Genomic DNA, 18522 nt, shown 5'->3' with positions numbered 1-18522 from the left:
GCGCAGTCGGTGGCTGCGAATCTGTGTGATTGCTGCATTGAGCTTCATTCTGTTACGTTCCATTTAGTTATACAGACACTATAAGAACATATTTTACATAGTTTCCTCTCAGCGTTTGCCTACCTACCTTTTACGCAAGAAGCCGGTTCGGGGTACTTCATCGCGGCGACCGCGCGCAGTGGCGTTAACTGTACGTATTCGGTAGATAGCGTCAGTAAACGATTCTTTCAGTTTGCCCGAGAATATTATTTCGACAGTAAAAGACTTCCCACGTTTGAGAGTACTTACAGAAATGTCCAGGAGGGCTGCCGCGTGGTGTTTTTATTTAGCGCCCTAAGCCAAACCTGTGAGGAGCGCGCCGCGTGATCCCTCATACTACGCAAGGGAGGCGCTTCCGACAGATGCCGACTCTGTAAGTCCTCGCCCCCAATAGCTGTAAGGAAACGGGTCACTTCGCCTGAAACTGCCGAAATAAAAGGCCAGTATTTGCTTGCATAAGCAATCATCCGACTTGCATCGATCTTCTAAAGCCATACGTGACGGATCTAATGCCGCCACCATGGACATCGCGTCCATCCAAAGTATGTGAAAAGTGAAGAATACGTGCCCGAATGTGCGCGGATAAGGCAGGCCGCCAGCGAAGATTCAGTGTGCCTACCGATGGCAAATGTACAGATTGAGGGACCTTTCGGAGATATCGAGACAGTACGTGGCAGCAGTCTCCAATGGGCTACCGGAAGGATGCCCTTACCTTTACTCGAACAGCTGCAGAGTCGCTACTGAATAAAAATGGGTGCATATTTACAGAAGCCGAGGTCATAGCTTTGACAAGGTTCAAAGCACGCGAGCTAGCTCCGCAGATAAGTCACGATGATGAACAAAGTGCACAAAAAAGAAAAGGGTGAAACAGCTAGCACAGAAGACGTAGTTAAGCCGGAGGAGGAAATATTTACGATTTCCCCCACAGAAATTCTGAGGAGCCGCCAACGGGAAAAAATAATATAGACACTAGAAAATTAGCACCAGAAAGCGTGCTATGAGAAAAAGGCGTCGCAGAGTCAGGAGTGCGGCAGAGAAGGCAACGCCGCCGAATAATGTAAAAGCCACTATAACCGATGGGGAGCGCAATGAAAGATTTAGAAAGGCACGTTTGTCGTTTGGAATGTTTCCATTCAGAGTGCGTCCGAGCCTACAAACAAAGAAGAAAGTGAAGTTCGGCACGAGGGTAATAACAAAAGCTTTTCGAGCCGTCCACCCGGCGTTCCACCCGGTTTGCGCTCGCTGCGGCTTCTGTCACTTGGCCAGGTTTTGGGTGATATTAGGCTTTACTAATCTTATTTGTTGAGCTCTCACTAATTCTAACGCCGGCTTCATCCTAGGCTGATGTCCATAAACTCCCCCGGCAGGGGTTTTTCCCCATGGGCGGCCTCTATTCCAACGGATGAATTACCTCTAGATTTGTTCATCCGCAGTGGTGTGAGCAGCATCCCGGTGGCTCTGGTTCCTTCAAATGGAGGTTTTATACGTCTGACCAACCCCCAGGCGATCCAGAAATCTCTGCATGCTGCTACCACTTCATACCAGGCCATCACAGAAGTGAGGCAGTTCGGCCGCGGAGGTATCGTGTGTCGATCGCCAGACCAGTCCTGTGTCGCGGATTTGCTTAAGTGCTCATCATTCGCGTCATTACCGGTGAGCGCCTACATCCCTGCTCACCTCGCCTGCACTAAGGGAATAGTCAGAGGTGCCGATGCTGATCTTTCTCCCGCTGAAACACTAGAGAGATTGTCCGGGACTGGAGTAATTGCTATTTACCGATGCAATCGAGTGGTAGACAATAAGCGGGTCCCAACAGAATCGGTGATAGCAACTTTTGCTGGAACTTCCTGCCCATCAGAACTAAAGGTGTGGCCCCTTGTGTTCAGAGTTGAACCCCTGGCGTCGCGTCCGATTCAATGCCGTAATTGCTGGCGATACGGCCATAGTGTGGCAGGGTGTAAATCAAGACAACGTTGTTGCGCATGTGGGGAAGAGCACGCTCAAAGTGATTGTAGCGCCCAAGAAGAGCGATGCTGTCTCTGAGATGGAAATCATCCAGCCAATTATTTAAACTGTTCTGTTAGGGCTCAAGAATTACAGGTGATTGAAATAATTGATCGACGACGCTGCTCTACGATGGAGGCCATAAACTGTGAAAGAAAGGGCATCTGGCTATGGGGTGGGTGGGGGGGGGGCGGGGATAATAGGCAGACAAAATCTTACCACGGACCTATCACTTACTGCAACTATAGAGGCCGCTGTGAAAAAGGCAGTTACAAAAGCTATGGAAAATTTGGCAATAAGCCTTGGTGAATGTATCTCACAAGCCGTTTCTAGTCATTTATCTCGTTTGATGCAAACTACCTGCCCAGCTCCTGTAACAACGCAAACAGTTGATCCTGAGCACCAAACTAACCATAAAAGATGAAATGCCAATCCTTGCACTAATGATATTGAACTTTCAACTCCCTCTTCCGCGGGCCCTACGACGTGTAATCTGATTAATACAGATTTGGAGCTGAGAGAGGTGGAACAAAATGCTCGAGCATATAAAAGAACCATGTCTTCTATTAATGAAGACTCCTCCCCCGGTCCTCACTCAAAAGCTAAGAAGAGTCAGTCCAGTGTTGTGCTAAAGGAAAACATTCTACAGAAGGCAGTTTCGACTGCGGCACTTTCCAAAAAGTAGGATCACTAAAAGTGCTTCAGTGGACCTACCGCTCTTTATATTCTGCTTCAGTAGATTTAACTTGTCTAACTTCTCAACTTAATCCTGATTTAATTATGTTACAAGAAACGTGGCTAAATCCTGAGAAATCTTTTCGAATGAAATTCTACAGATCATTTTGATTAGACCGTCCTACAAGAGGTGGCGGATTAATTACATTTATCTCATCTAAAATTTGCCATAAGGCTAAAATTTCATTTCAACTTTCTACTCCAGAGTGTGAAATCCTAGCGATAGAGCTGGTTCTCCCGGGATGTTGTCCCTTTACCGTAGTTAATGCATATTTTCCATCTGGCGTGCAGGACACTAGCACACTGGATAGTGTTATTAACTCTTGTGGACGTGACATTGTAATCACAGGTGATTTCAATTCTCACCATATCGCATGGGGTTTAAGAACAGATTTTTGCGGCACCCGATTGTGGAACTGGTCGTTGGACAATCGACTAACGTGTGTAAACTCCGGATCTATTACGTTTCTGAGAGGCCGATCTTACTCTTCACTAGATCTTACATTCTGTGGCCCGAGTCCCACCGTAACTTCCTGGTCGACTCTTGATTGTTCGACAAGCAATGATCACCTTCCAATAGTATTTGACGTTGCACGTCCTGTAATATTTATGAGTGACCAGGTTCGAACTTTCATAAATTACAACATTTTTAAAAAAGGCTTACGAAATGTTCTTTCATCTCTGTCTGATGCGCCTGCAGAACAAAAAAACACGATTATCTGTTCTGCTTTGGAAAGTTCTCAAAAAAAAGGCTCAATTTTAGATTAGATTGAATAAAAGAAATTCTTACAGTCCCTGGTGGAATGAAGAATGCACTAGAGACTACAGAAAGAGAAAGGCTGCTTGGAAAAAAATTATTGTATAACCAGAGTCCCAAAAATGTGAGTGACTATAAATTTTTTCGAGCTGTCTTTAAACATACAGTTTCTTAAGCCAAAGATGAATTCGACTGTAAGCATTTTGATTTCTTGTCTAACAATAAAAATAAACGTGCATTGTTCCGTTTTCTCCGCGGTAGAAAAGTTCTTCCGCGTCAAATTAATATTGACTCTATAATCTTAAGTAACGATGAAATGAAACAATCACTAGAAGAAATTGCGAGGGGATTAGAAATTAGATTTTCTTCTGTCTTGCCAAGTTGGTCTCGCTTACGAAGGGCATCAGATGATTTTACAGAAATCTCCATGTTAGAATTGGCTGAAATCGTGGAGCGACTTCCAGATTCAGCTGCCGGCGTGGATGGGGTAACATCTACTATGATCAGAATTTTATTTAAGGAAGCTTCTGATGACCTTTTAGCTATTGTAAATTACTCAATTCGGTTCTCATGGATTCCGTCTGCGTGGAAAATTGCGAAAGTCATCCCTATTCTTAAAAATCATGGGGAAGGATACACAATAGATAACATTAGGCCAATTGCGCTAACTTCAAATTTGGTTAAATTAATAGAAAGAATTATATATGCCCCTATGATTAAATTCATACAGAACAAAGACTTGCTTAGCCCCTGCCAAATTGGATTCCGACCATCATGTTCAATTTGGCATGCTCACGTGGACTTAGAAAGTAGAATAAAATTAGCACGGCGACAGAGGCAAATAGGTGCTCTTGTGACATTAGACATTTCCAAAGCCTACGACAGTGTAGAACACTTAATTTTATTAGATATGTTGCGAAATCTAGAGATTCCAAATTATTTTTCAAACTGGATTGGTGCATTTTTAAATGGAAGAACATTTTAATGCTGTCTAAGAGGCGTTTCCTCGAGTATATGTAATCAATCACGAGGTGTTCCTCAAGGAGCTGTCACTTCACCGTTACCATTTAATATTCTGATGTGTTCCATTCCTTTTCATCAAGTTGTACAAACATGCGTATACGCTGATGACATTGCTTTCTTCGCATCAGACAGTGATATTCACTCTCTATATTATCGACTACAGAACTACCTCAACGCCATAGCAACCTGGTTAAACAAAATTCGCCTTTCACTTAACGTTAGAAAATGCTCGATATTGGTTTTCCCTCTTAACAATTCCGTTAACATATCGATATCCTATCGCCTCGAGACTATACCTCAAGTGGAGTCGGTGAAATATTTAGGTGTAATATATGACGGTTCCCTCAGCTGGTTTGGCCATATTGACCATATAGTTAAAAAAGGAGTGCGAGCAGTTGGTATGCTACGTAAGCTGTGCAACAGTCGGTCCGGAATGCGGAGAGATCCACTTTTAATGATATACAAAATGTATGTGCGGCCCATTTCAGAATTTGGATGTGTTTTATTTTCTGGTTCTCTAGCTTATAAATTACGTCCCCTCGTTCTACTTGAGCGGGAAGCCCTACGACTGTGTTGCGGATTACCGAAATGTGTTGCCAATAACATACTACACCAAGAAGTCAGGTTGCCCTCAATATTGGGTAGATTTCGTTTACTGACGGTGCAAACAGTCTTAAAATTGTATGAATCCCTTATTGCAAGATTGGAGTACATATTCATTTCCCAGCCTGCACTATTCTTCAGAGTACACTGGCATCGTTTTCATACACCACAGGTGGTCTTCGTACAAACATTGATCAATCCCTTAAATGTACGTCTCTGGGAGGTACCGACTATTTGTGATGTGCGAGAAAACCTACAAATTATATATGATGACATCTACCCAAATAATGCAAAACTTCTCTCTTTTAATATATTAAACGGCTTATTACAGGACCATTTATTCAGTTTATAAGTACGGTCATTGCGACAGACGCCTCACAGTGTGAAGAAAAATCTGGAATTGGCATTTTCTCTCCCGCTCAAGACTGGTCATTTGCAATCAAGATTCCGGACTTCTTTTCCGTATTTTTGGCTGAATTTCTAGCTGTAGTTTTAGCCTTACGCAAACTAAATTCGTCAATATCGGCGGTAGTAATAATAACAGATTCTTTATCCTTATGTTCTTCGCTCACAGCAAATGGTGTCACTAACCTTTTACGTACATTTCATTTTCTAGTGCCTGCCCACATAAATTTAATTAGATTGCTTTGGGTGCATGGACATAAAGGATTAGTCATGAACAAAATGGCTGACAGTCTCGCGAGGGCGGCCCTCAGTGGCCCTGTATTACCATTACTTCCTACAATACCTTACCTAACGACTACTAGATTCAGGAGATATACAATTATTCAAGACTTTTTGAACCCAGCTGTAGCTAATTTTTCAGAATATCGACACCTCCTATTCCCTTGGCCCAAAAATTCCTTTCACACCAGAAAAACTGAAGTCATCTTTACCCGATTACGTTGTCGAATACCAAAATTAAACTTCTATCGTCCCAGGGCTGGTCTGGTGCCCTCCCCTCTGTGCCCAGTCTGTGGAGAAGATGAAACAATAGATCAATTTTTTATATTCTGCCGCCGTTTTACTTCTTTAAGAAAAAATATCCTAGAATCAAGATTTACACAGCTTGGTTTAAGCTTTTCAATTAGAAATATCCTTTCTCTAGGAGCCTCCTCTCTTGGAAAGTGCCACAGGGATATTTGCTCAACCGTGGAGGAATTTATAATTGCTACAAAGAGATTGTCTTGAATTGTTAAACATTTTATTTTTGTTCATTTCCTCCAGTTAGCTTTACCAATTGTAGTATTTAATAAAGATTGCCTAATTTCATCCAAATCTTGGCCAATCCCCCACAGTGGGTGTGCGCCATCGCATAAGGAATACCATACCATACCATACCTTTGCGAGCTGAAGAAGTCGTGTAACGCGAGCAGCTCGTTCTAACCGCGGCTCCATCAGCCTCGCACCGGCGGTTCGGCGTTCGATCTAGTTCTGCGATTAGGAAACGAGTTCCTCGATTCTGGCTTCCCCTGCTTTGGGGGCTTAGATCAAGTATCGGGTGGTATTTTCTTTGCTCAGCTTGTAATTCTCCGTTACTCTTTTTCTTTATGTGTTTTTGTGTTAGCCTTGCTTGATGTCTGTAGCATCACCAGGCTATGGGGCTTCCCCGTGGTCAGCCACGGTAGCTCCTCAGGAGCTGCCGCTTGAGTTTTTTCTTCGCAGTGGAGCCAGCAATGTTCCGTGGCCATGGTACCCACCGACGGTGGAACGATCAATATGAAAAATCCAAAGACGATTCAGGGCGAATTGCAGAAGGCCTTACCTCACTTCCGCCAGATCACAGAGGTCCGCCAATTCGGCAAAGGGGGTATATTATGCTGCTCACCAGACCAGACCTGTGTCAAAGAACTACTCAATTGTACCACCTTCGCTTCACATACGGTGAGCTGTTTCGTACCGCCACATCTCGAATTATCTAGAGGCATTGTGCGAGGAGTAGACGTCATTTTAACCCCTGACGAGATTTTAGACATGTTCTCGGTGGCTGGAGTCATATACGTTTACCGGTGTAGTCGTGTAATTGACAATAAAAAGATGCCAACAAAGTCGGTTATAATTACATGTGCTGGGACGATGCGGCCAACGGAAATTAAGGTGTGGCCCCTAATTTACAAGGTAGAAGCTCTGGCTCAACGCATTCTACAATGCAACGAATGTTGGCGATTTGGTCACAGCGTCAGGGGCTGCAGATCTGCTGCCATACTTGTGGAGACAACCGCAATTTCGGTGATTGTTCGTCAAAAGAAGAGAAATGTCTCTGGTGGTGGTCACCCCGCCAACTACTCGAATTTCCCTGCAAGGTCACAGGAAATGCAAATTATGGATGTAATTGAAAGGAGACGTTGCTCACGCCGTGATGCTGTTGTTGAGGTCGAGGGGAGACCTAAGGGATATGCAGGAGTGACGGCCCGTCAGCAAATGGTTGCAGCCTCAACCCTTTCCGATTCTATTGCGACAGCGGTCGAAAAGGCGTTGTGAAAAGCTATGGAACAATTAACATCAAACCTGTTGGAGACTCTAGCTCAAGTGTTGACTTCACAAACGATTCAGCTGTTCAGTCCTTTAGCGATTTCTAATGCTAGCTCGCACATTCTTACACAGACCCTAACATCGAATGCTCAACAGCTAATGGATCCCTTATCAGTTATTGTAGAAGACGCAGACAATGCGAGGCCATCAACTTCAACTCAGCAGACCGACAACGGATGCTTCTCTGGATCAGTGTCGGAAAACAACCTGGATGTAGAAATGGACCTTCCGACGCTCAAACGCACAAGATCACCTAACGATAATTCGTAGGTCTCTGTGCCGCACTCAAAAAACAAGTTTGTGAAAGATAGTATTTCCAAGTCAGATTCTAATCCTAACTCTTCCAGCTCTGTCCCTGAATCAAAACCCACAAAGTACGGTAAAGACAGTATTTCGAAGAAAGATTTTCTAAAAGACAGTGTTTTAGAGCAAGCGGTCTCTAAAGTAGGCATTAATTCATCATAGGTTATTTAAAGGTATTACAGTGGAACTGCCGTTCCATTATTTCAGCAGCTATAGATTTAATATATTTTTGTTCACAACTTTCTCCCGACATTATTCTTTTGCAGGAAACTTGGCTCTCCAATGGCCAAGATTTTCATATGAAAAATTATCGTTTATTTCGATTGGACCGTCCATCGAGAGGCGGATGACTTGCTTTCTTGATAACAACTAAAATATGCCACAAAGTGAAAATTTCCTACGAGTATATGTCTACGGAGTGTGAGATACTAGCAATAGATGTAACTATTCCTGATTGTTCCTCATTTTCCTTAGTTAATACATATTTTCCCACAGGCGTGCATGATATTCGTTTCCTTGATACCGTTGTCAAATCTTGTAGGAAGGAAATTGTGGTAGCCGGAGACTTTAATTCGCATCATGTGTCTTGGGGTTTCAAACCGGACTCATGTGGAAAGCGATTGTCGGACTGGACAATTAGTCAAATTTTTTGTTGCTTAAACACGAATTCAGCTACCTTTATTCAGGGTCTTTCTAAATCAGCATTGGATCTAACATTTGCCAGTTCAGGAATTTCCGTAACTTCCTGGTCTATTGTCGACTCAGCCTCAATTAGTGACCATCTACCTATTAGGTTTGATATTGTCTGCACTGTTATTCCCCTGGAGTCTCCGACGCGGACTTTTGTCAACTACCAGAAATTTCAGTGTCTTGAAAATGGTCCTCAGCTCCCAGAAGACGGTACCCAATGACATCAAAGTCATGAGGCTTTGCGATGTATTAAAAAGTTCCTTTAAGATGTCCCAATTTAATGTTAACATAAGCAAAAGTACTAACTCTCCTTGGTGGAATTCGGATTGCACGCGGGATTATAGAAGACGAAAAGCCGCGTGGAAGAAATTACTTTACAATCAGTGTCCGAGTAACTGGAGTGATTATAAATTCGCAGCTGCTGCGTTCAAGAGAACAGTATCGAATGCCAAATGCGAGTATGACAAAAACATCATGACTTCCTCTCTAAGCCCAGCAACAAAAAAGCTCTGTTCAGATTCCTTCGATATAGAAAATTTATACCGACACCAGCGAATACTGAATCGATAATTCTTTCACCACGCGAGATATCTGCTTCATTAGAATTCATAGGAAAGGGCTTAGCGCAACGCTTAACATCACCTTTGCCGAATGGGCCACTAAGGCCTCCCATCGCCGATGACTGTGGAAGTCACAGTGTCAGAACTGTCTAATATCCTTAGATCTCTGCCTGCCTCAGCTCCAGGTCCTGACGGCATTTCCAATGCTATGCTAAAATTATTGTTTGAAATGTCTTCTGATGACATTCTGAACACAGTAAATTATTCTTTACAAAATGCTTGGATTCCACAAGAATGGAGGACAGCCAAAATTATTCCGTTGCTTAAAAAACAAGGAGCCGGCTACAATCTTGACAACATTAGGCCTATCTCTCTTACGTGAAATGTGGTAAAACTAATTGAAAGAGTTTTATATGATCGTATGATGGATCATATATCTCAAAATTCGTTACTGAGCCCATGTCAAATAGGTTTCCGACCCGGTCTCTCCATTTGGTGTGCGCATGTAGATTTAGAAAGCCGCATCCAACTTGCTCAACATAGAAAAGAAGTTAGTGCTTTCGTGACTCTTGACATCGGAAAAGCTCATGACAGCGTTGAGTGCTCTCTAGTGCTGGACAGATTACAGTCCTACAATTTTCCGAGATATATAACGGCATGGATTTTTGAATTTCTAAGAAACAGAAATGTCTTTGTTTTCACAACGGTTTTTCTTCAAGAAAGTTCGATCAGACAAGAGGGGTGCCCCAGGGGGCTGTTCTGTCTCATGTACTATTTAACCTATTGCTGAGTTCAGTACCACTGCACTAGGATGTGAATCTGTATGTCTGTGCAGATGACACTGCATTTTTCGCGACAGCTAGAGACATCAATTCTCTTCACCTGTCTTTGCAAACGTACCTCTGTACTCTACAGACGTGGCTTCACAATCTGCATCTGTCACTAAACGTAAACAAAAGTGCAGTCCTTGTTTTTCCGCTTTCCGGGCCGTTACAGTTATCATTAGTATATGAACAGAGAGCCATTCCTCAGGTGGAGTCGCTTAAATACTTGGGTATCATATATGACGGAAAACTTAACTGGCGTTCTCACATCGAAAATATTGGAACGAAGGGGAGACAAGCCGTAGGTTTACCACGTAGAATCAGTAACCGACGTTCTAGTATGCGAAGTGACACACTAATTATGATTTATCGTATTTATGTACGACCAATTCTAGAATTTGGCTGTGTTTTATCCTCCGGAAGTGCAAAATATAAATTAAGACCCCTTGTTCTGTTAGAAAGAGAAGCTCTTCGACTATGTTTAGCTCTCCCTAAATTCGTTGCTAATAATGTATTATACCAGGAAGCGCGCCTACCTACTCTTCACACACGATTCCGCATGCTTACGGTTCAAACCTACTTAAGAGCTTATGAATCTTCGCTATGACGTGGGCAATATGCATTTATTAGTGAACCAAATCCATTTTTTGAGAACACGTGGTCACGGTTGCACACCACAAGTTGTATTTGTGCAAGCACAATTAGCACCTTTAAATGTTAGCCTTAGAGAAATAATTCCGCTTCATAGGTCTCCATGGTCGCTCAAAATTGAATCTCCAGACATTTTTCCAAACAATGCAAAATTTCTGCCCACAACATATTTGAATGACCGTTTACAGGAATATTTGGCCCGTTTCAAAATAAGTGTAATAGCGTCTGATGCTTCTTCGTGTGAAGAGAAGGCAGGCGTGGGTATCTACTCACCATCCCTCGATTGGTCTTTTTCACTTCGCCTACCAGATTACACATCAATTTTTCATGCCGAACTTCTGGCAATAGTTCTTGCCTTGCGGAAATTACTCCTTAATATTACAAGAGTCATTATCGTCACAGATTCTCTATCTGTATGCAGCGCACTTACTGCGTCTACAAAGTCGACAACATTGGACCCGATTTATTCATTAACTCCGCCTCACTTAAGTTTAGTTCATATGGTATGGGTCCAAGGCCACCGAGAAATTCATATTAATGAAGTAGCCGATTCCTTAGCACGTGCTTCTTTAACAGGCCCTGTGCTATCTGTGCTGCCGGCAACGGCGCACATCACTGCAGCCAAATATAGGCAATTTTCTTTGAGCGAAGACAAAAAAGCCCTGTCATTAGCAAAATGTACAGATTTCTCGCACCTAAATTATTCTTGGAACCGCAAATGGTGTCCTAACCGGAAATTCGAAGTTTCATTTACTAGGCTGCGTTGCCGTATTCCAACACTTAATTTTTACTTGCACAGATGTGGTCTGGCGGTATCCCCTCTATGGTACCTTTGCAATGAACCGGAATCTATAGATCATTTTTTATTATCCTGTCGGCGGTTTTCTGCTCATCGAAAACTATATCTAGAAATTCCACTTCAAAATTTAGGATTGCCTTTAAGCAGCACTGTTATTCTCTCCCTTGGAGCAACAGTATTGGGATACAGCCACAGGAACGTTCGCCTAGCCATATATAATTTTCTATGTGGCACAAAAAGAATGCCTTGTTAATGGTTCTTAGTTTCCACAATTGATTTATTTCTACGTCAGTTTAGAAAATTCAAAAAGTAAAAGCACAAATGCACAGTTTAAATCTTACTAGTATTATTATTCAATATTTACCTTACTCAAGCTTAAGTATGTTTTTTTTAATTCTCTTTCTTTTTTAGTATTCCTATCAACACAAGGCTTACTGTAGTATTGATCACTACTTTTACTCATGTATTCACAGTTTATTTTTCATCTTGGATTATATATGTATTTTACTTTTTTGTGTGTTATTTATTAAGGAATTTCTTTTATTTATTCAATCATATTGCCACCCGATTCGTGGCCTATCCCCCATAGTGGGTTTGTGCCAATGATTGAGGCTTCATCATCATCATCACAAAAGCCAAAGCGCAATTATGTTCCCCCTCGTTTGGTCCTTTTCGAGGTGCAACCTGTAGGACACAAGAGAGCGCGGCGGCAGGCGACGCGAAATGGTCATACCAGGCAGTGCATTCGCATTGCGATGCCTAGAAGGCAAGTGGACGGTACGCAAAGTGTCGGGGGTCTGTAGCGAATGGAATGGCCTACGTGCCCTTTGTTTTCCATGTGTTGCGGCTCGAGGTGGCGTTTGGGCCAGTAACACGGTGTAAGAAGTATACAGAGTACATTCGCACACCGTGGCCAGGAATCAACCAAGCCCGTCGACGAGTACGTCCGGTAGTAGGAATGAAGGAAAAATAGTTTATTTTACATTATTCACACTGGCTCCAGCTGCGGAAGCCCACTCCATGCAGGAGCGTCAGAACACGTCAGAACCACCCACTGCACCAAAGGTCTCCGCTTTTAATATCGTCGTCTTCCCTAGGTGACTAGACTAGGGAAGCTGATGACTGCATCGCGGCCAATCACAATCGTCGAATCGGTCGCAATATCCCGCCTATGATATCGCACCATTCTGCTGAACTACGCCTCCGATGTTGTACCTCTGCCCCCGCATATTTAGCAAGCGCGTAGCACTTTGGGAATCCGAGGTCGAAGCCTTTCCCACGATAGCATTCGACGTTGGCCCTTTTCATCATTAGTTCAGGTTGTCTGGTGCAGGTAGAGGGGTCTTTTGTTGACCCGTCAACCGTCGATGTCAACGCTGCGCCGACTGCTGGATAGGCGCTCATGAATGGGTGGGGTTATCTCGTGGTAAACGTCTAATTAATGCCCTTGGCTGTGTTGAGACGTAACACCTGGTTGACAAGGTTGACAAGAGCATTCAGACCGCTCCCTCCTTGAGTACGGCTTAAAGAAATAGTTTTCGCACGCATAGATTTTCGAAACTGTTTTCTCGATATGTCGTTGTTTCTTTTTAAGCAGATGTTGTCGCCGTGTTTGTCTTGCAACTGTCGCGACGCACACACTCGCGTTACACACACGCACACATAATTGCTTGGCGTACACAAAAATGTTGGTACATCTGGTAAAGCTTGCCATATAACCCCAAACGATACGCCAGATAGCTAGCTGCCTGCAAAATGATTCACGTAACATTGGTTCCCACAGTGCATGTCACCTGCATATTAATTTTTTTTTGGGGGGGGAGGAAGGGGGGGTCATGTCGCCACGAATTATAGCGTGCTTTTGCGCAGGATTGCATGCATGATTTCGTGCAATGATTTCGTGAACGACTTAACTATCAAAGACATTTCCTTTATTATTGTTTTTAAATATGACTCAAGCTGAGCCTTATCGGTGCACCATGTTACTGGAATCTGGTCAGCTCATGAGAGCGTTAGAAGGACAAAACGATGCCCCGGCGTATTCCCAGAGGACTCGTGAGCGCGAATCATGAAGGATAGCGTGGGCAGAGACTTTAGTCCTTAAATATTACAGCTTGAGAATTATAATCACTATCATTCTTTCAGCATAAAAGCTTCCACCAATCACAAGCTTGCATGACCAAATTAGAGTTCATGGGTAATCAACACCTGTCGGTCACGCTTCCGCCGCCGCCGCCTTGTATGCAGGAACGCAGGGGGGGGGGGGGGGGGGGGGGAGATCGCTAAGAGATCCACGTTACGGGCCATTCTGGCATGAGGGAAATTCATACCTCTTCCGCCGTGGCCTTTTTTTTGTGCACGTTCCGTGATCGTCATCCACAGAAACAACCACAATATATGGGCCCCCTTCTGTAGCCAGAAGTGAGCGGACCTGGAGGACTCAGCCACTAGCTCAATCCAGCGCTGCATGGGTGGTTCGAAAAGAAACGTTTGGCCTTTTCGTCGCTGCTCCTTCACGCTACAAAAGAGAGGCTCGTCCATCGTGCGCGGACCCGCACCGTGCAGCGCGCCCGTCGGGAAGGCAGCGCGCCGTCCGTCGTTGCCCGCTCGCCGGGCAGCGCTGCCATCGGGGGAGCTCGGCACAAGCACCACCTGCGTTGGCAATACGTCGGCCCCTTCGGCCGCGCAGCCGATGGGGGCGGACGAAGAGAAACGTGGGCAGCAATGCGTCCTTTTTTTTTAACGATGAGCTTTTAATGAAACCGCGTGATTATTCTTTACAGGCGCGCTGGTCGAGGCACGCAAATACTATTTACATTGCTTATTCAACACTATACAACCGTCGAAATTCTTGGCGAGAAATTCGACATGGGGTCTGTCGTTGGTGTGCGCCCCAGGCTGTGACTCTCGTTTGGACCTGGAATGGAACAGTAATGAGAACAGGCCAAAGCAAGCCGCTCGTCGAAGGCAAGCAATTTACAGAGCCACTTCAGTCTCTTTAAGTGCATTGAATGCGAAGGCAGTATGACTCTACCGCGCGATACTTTTCCCTCGGTCATGCGCTCGAATTGGACAAAGTCAATTTTGGGAGTGCGCCAGGTCGGTTTTAAACGTGGGACAACTCAATGTTCGAACTGAGCATAGTCAATCTTGGGGGTGGGCCACGGCGTCCGTCCCACGCAGTGGTTGTTCACCGTGGGATTTTTCAGTGCGAGCCGCAGCAGGTCTAGCGCCAGGAACGTGGCGTCATCACTTGGTCACGAGGGTTTTGGTACTATCGGATGTTAACGCCGGACGCTCGCCGGACTTTCCGCTTGATGGAGCATATAATGCATTCGCATTGAAAAAGCAGCAAGCACGGAGGCCTCTAGTCAAGGCCTTGTGCCACCACGGCCGCCTCTCAATTCGTAGGCTGCACTGCGCTCTCCCATACAGTGGTCAAATGCGACAGCATTCTCTGGCTGTGAGCCGTTTTAGGTTTTCGTTGTTCCTGTGAATTCGTATTTTGCTTGTCGCTTCGTCATCGTTTTCATGCTGCATCCTGACAAGCTAGAGGTTGAAAAGTCAAACTTACTGTATGCTCGCAGTCCTCGGTAGCCAGTAGGTAAATAGATCACGTTCACATACATTCGGCCTGCTTAAATAGATTTCGCTCAAATTGATTAATTAATTGATTTGATTAGCATGTGAGTCCCGAATGGTGCAAGTGTACATGTACCGATTACTGGGCGTTGTACGCTTCGCAAAAGGTTACAGGGGAAATAACGTTTCGTTTGCATTCAGGCGCGCAGCTTAAGTTACATAACGAAAGCTCACTAATATGAAATACTTAGAATGTCAAAGGGCGCGTCCTGAAGGAGGCGAACACGTTTCAAAGGTTGTAGCTAGCGCTAGGTTCTCTTCAACATCTACTGGTGTAAATCCGATCGTCAGCTGCTTGATATCACATACCCGGAGCGATGATATGGACACTATATTCTAATCATGCGTAGCTGCGAGTTAGTCACAGCCTAGAAATGCTGCAGCGATATGAACAAGTAAGCTGCACGCTCCGATAGCTTGACCGAATCTAGAATGGCGCCCGTGCCGCTCAATTGAGGCATGTTCCTTTACCGTGGCGTTACTGGGCCTCGACAGACGACTGGGCTCCTCCGGCCTGTTGAAGGCTTCCCTGGAATTGGCTCTGGAAGCCGCCGAACTGGGGGCGGCTGTTGGAAGCGGCAGCGGCATTGAATCCTTCAAAGCCGCCAGTGAAGCCGGAGGTGTCGAAACCGGCGCCGGCGCCCGCACCGTCAGCGTCGCCTCCGCCGAAGCCGCCACCGAAGTCGCCTCCGCCCAGCTGCGCGCCACCGTCGGGAGACCCGAACGAGCTGCTGTCGAAGCCGCCAGCGCCAGCGCCGCCGTCGTATCCACCGCCAAACTCGAACTGGCCGTAGGACAGGGCCACGCAGGCGAAGAGGGCTGCGACAACCTGCGCGCACGACCGCTCTCTATAGAGACCGCTTGCTTTTCGGACGCCGCACTTACGATTGACTTGGCCGGCCGACTTTGTTCGCGGGAACGGTACGCTTCGGTCGGCGCCTGTTCTAACGAAGTGTGCCATAGAGTGTGCTGTCGGCGAATGCCCAAGTGTACCCGTGAACGCCGGCAACCGTGCGCATCGCCGGAGCTGCAGCAGCCGTACGTGTGTGTGCCTGCCCATAGCCGAGATGTGCTTTTAAAAATGTCCCCTGTGTGCTGCCGCTAACAACCATTCAGTTGAGCATTCATTCTGTTGCCTCGAACTTCGGCATTCGCGAACGCGGTAGTCGAAGTCATTGAGCTTGTATCTTTATGGCCACAGGACGAATGTTAAGCATCGCAGGTTGCGCTAATAGGGCCTACCGTTAGCGATGCGTTTTCCTTCTCCTAAGAAGATGAAAGACGCTGTCTAGAGGCCAGTTGACATTGTGCAGGTTGAGATATAAGCACGGAAATTGTGCCGATTCTCAGAAACGCCTGTCTATGGTCTTGCGACAACCTCTTTGTTTAACAACGATATGAAAGCGGGACAGGCAGTAGAAAGCAACAATCCAAATTCAGCTCTGTTTTTCGCTTGAAAAGAAACTATCATGTTCGGATTAGAGTGTTATCTACGGTAAACAGCTGATGAAATCACGAATGGAAATTCATGCAACGTTCTTTTTAAAATTCGCTCATGGACAGAGCTGCCGTGCGAGTGCTCGCCATGTCCAGATTTCAGAAAGCTTCCTAATTCATGTAAGTGAACCGATCGAACTTTAACCACATTGACTATAGCCAATAATGACTTCTTATGTATCCGGAAGTAGCCGAGGTAGCCACCTCAATAGGGTCAACTTAGGACACGTGCTGCTTAAGCTGTTCACTAGCTGGAAATGTGCGCACGGGCTATCGGGATAGCTCAAATATTCTTGAGACATTTTAACCATACCCCTGGTTGTTATACGACTGCAGATGTCGTTGCCGTAGTAAAACCGCATAGTAAGCGGCTTAATAGAGGTGTCTTTTTTTTTTCTTACACAGTGGAAGGACATAATAAAATACGTAGCAAGCTTTAAAAAATGGTGGAAACAAAGTTGATCTCAAGTTAGCGGTGATGGAATGCATGTCTGCAGTTTTTACAAGAGCCATCTCGGATCGAGGCGGAAGTGCCTTACCGGAAATGTCTGGTGATTATTAGCAACACCCGGAGTTTCAGAGATATATAGATATTACTTCGCGTAAGCTGTCTGTGTAGAGCTGGCTCTTTGAAGAACGACGGTACAATCAGACGTATCCACGAACTCACTGCTGCGCACTGAACTGACCAGTAAAAAAAAAAAAAAAAAAAAAAGAGGGGGTGCGGGGGCGGGGCAAGGGGGACACAATCCCTGTCTCGAGAGGCACCGAGCGGAGGTGGAGTTGCGAGCACGTTCGGACCGAGGTCAGCATCGAGTCCAAAGGGAGCAAATCCAGACTTCGATCAATGCCTCCGCCGCGGATTTACAGCCCCGCTTGGGAACGGGTTCTCCGGCCGGCGGGCCGGCCCAGCAAAGCTTCGTGTACGTATCCTGCAGCTGCGGTTGAGGGGAGGGGGGCAGGGGAAGTTTTCAAGGCCCACTTACCAGAGCGTTCATGGCTGAAGTCTTTGTGCTTGGCGTGCAACGAACACAAGAGAACAGGTCGAAGACGGCTGTTGAGTGTGCTGACTGCTGAGCTGCCGGTCGCTTTTATACGTCCAGAGGTGACCATGGAGGCCCGTTCTATCGAGGCTATTTTCGAACTGGCTCGGTCCGGATTGGTCCAGCAGCTCGTCGCTTCTTTTTATTTTCCTGCCCCGCGTTTATTGTGATTATTTTCGGGGGGCCCCCTTCCACACCCCCTTGCATCTTTCCTCCCATCAGGAGCCCCGCGTGAAGGAAGAAGTGCTCCCCCAACACAAGACTAGGTCAGCGCCGCCATTTCGGCGGGGGGCGAGGGGACCGCTCCAGATCGCCGCCGCATCTCGCCGCCGCCGCTCACTTTCGTTGCGCTTTTGTCTCTCCTCGCTCGCCTGGCGGAAAGCTGCGCGCCGCCGTCGCGGTGCTCCACTGGCGATCCTCGCGTCGTGGCCAGGGCGCCAGTCTGCGCCGCAAGTGCCAACGCCACGGAAGCGCGTAATCGAACGCAATGGAGGCACCACCGAGAGCTCGTCTTGACGCCAGTCACTTGCCAAGCATGCTAGGCTGGCGTCAACACGCAAAACTTCGGCTGGCGCAGCAGCGTTGAGGTCCCGCCACTGTGGTGCGGCTTTCGGCCTTCTTTTTTGGGAACCCCGCATCATTGAAGAAGACAAAAGAAATTACACAGATCCAACGCACATGTTGCAATCCATGTAAAGCCAAGTTTTAGTGAGGCGATTAATTAAATGCTATGCCAACAGTCCTGAGAACGGGCGCCGGCCAATCGTGGCAGTCATGACAACTATGTCGACGGCATAGGTAACAACCAGAACGAACAGCT

At 45.8% G+C, this 18522-nt stretch overlaps 1 protein-coding gene across 1 annotated transcript; it reads right to left on the bottom strand.

Annotated features, from left to right (window-relative positions):
• Nucleotides 1-14252: 14252 nt before the first annotated feature.
• Nucleotides 14253-17751, bottom strand: LOC126547641 (uncharacterized). Its single transcript, XM_050195553.2, has 3 exons — nucleotides 17646-17751; nucleotides 15634-15991; nucleotides 14253-14437 (listed from the first exon to the last, which is right to left on the bottom strand). Exons 1-2 carry the CDS (start codon nucleotides 17655-17657, stop codon nucleotides 15641-15643), a joined length of 363 nt encoding a protein of 120 aa, XP_050051510.1. The 5' UTR covers nucleotides 17658-17751; the 3' UTR covers nucleotides 14253-14437; nucleotides 15634-15640.
• Nucleotides 17752-18522: the final 771 nt, after the last annotated feature.

This window comes from Dermacentor andersoni, chromosome 1 (assembly GCF_023375885.2).
Source record: "Dermacentor andersoni chromosome 1, qqDerAnde1_hic_scaffold, whole genome shotgun sequence".
NCBI lineage: Eukaryota > Metazoa > Arthropoda > Arachnida > Ixodida > Ixodidae > Dermacentor > Dermacentor andersoni.
This window is presented reverse-complemented; position numbering and strand designations above follow the sequence as displayed.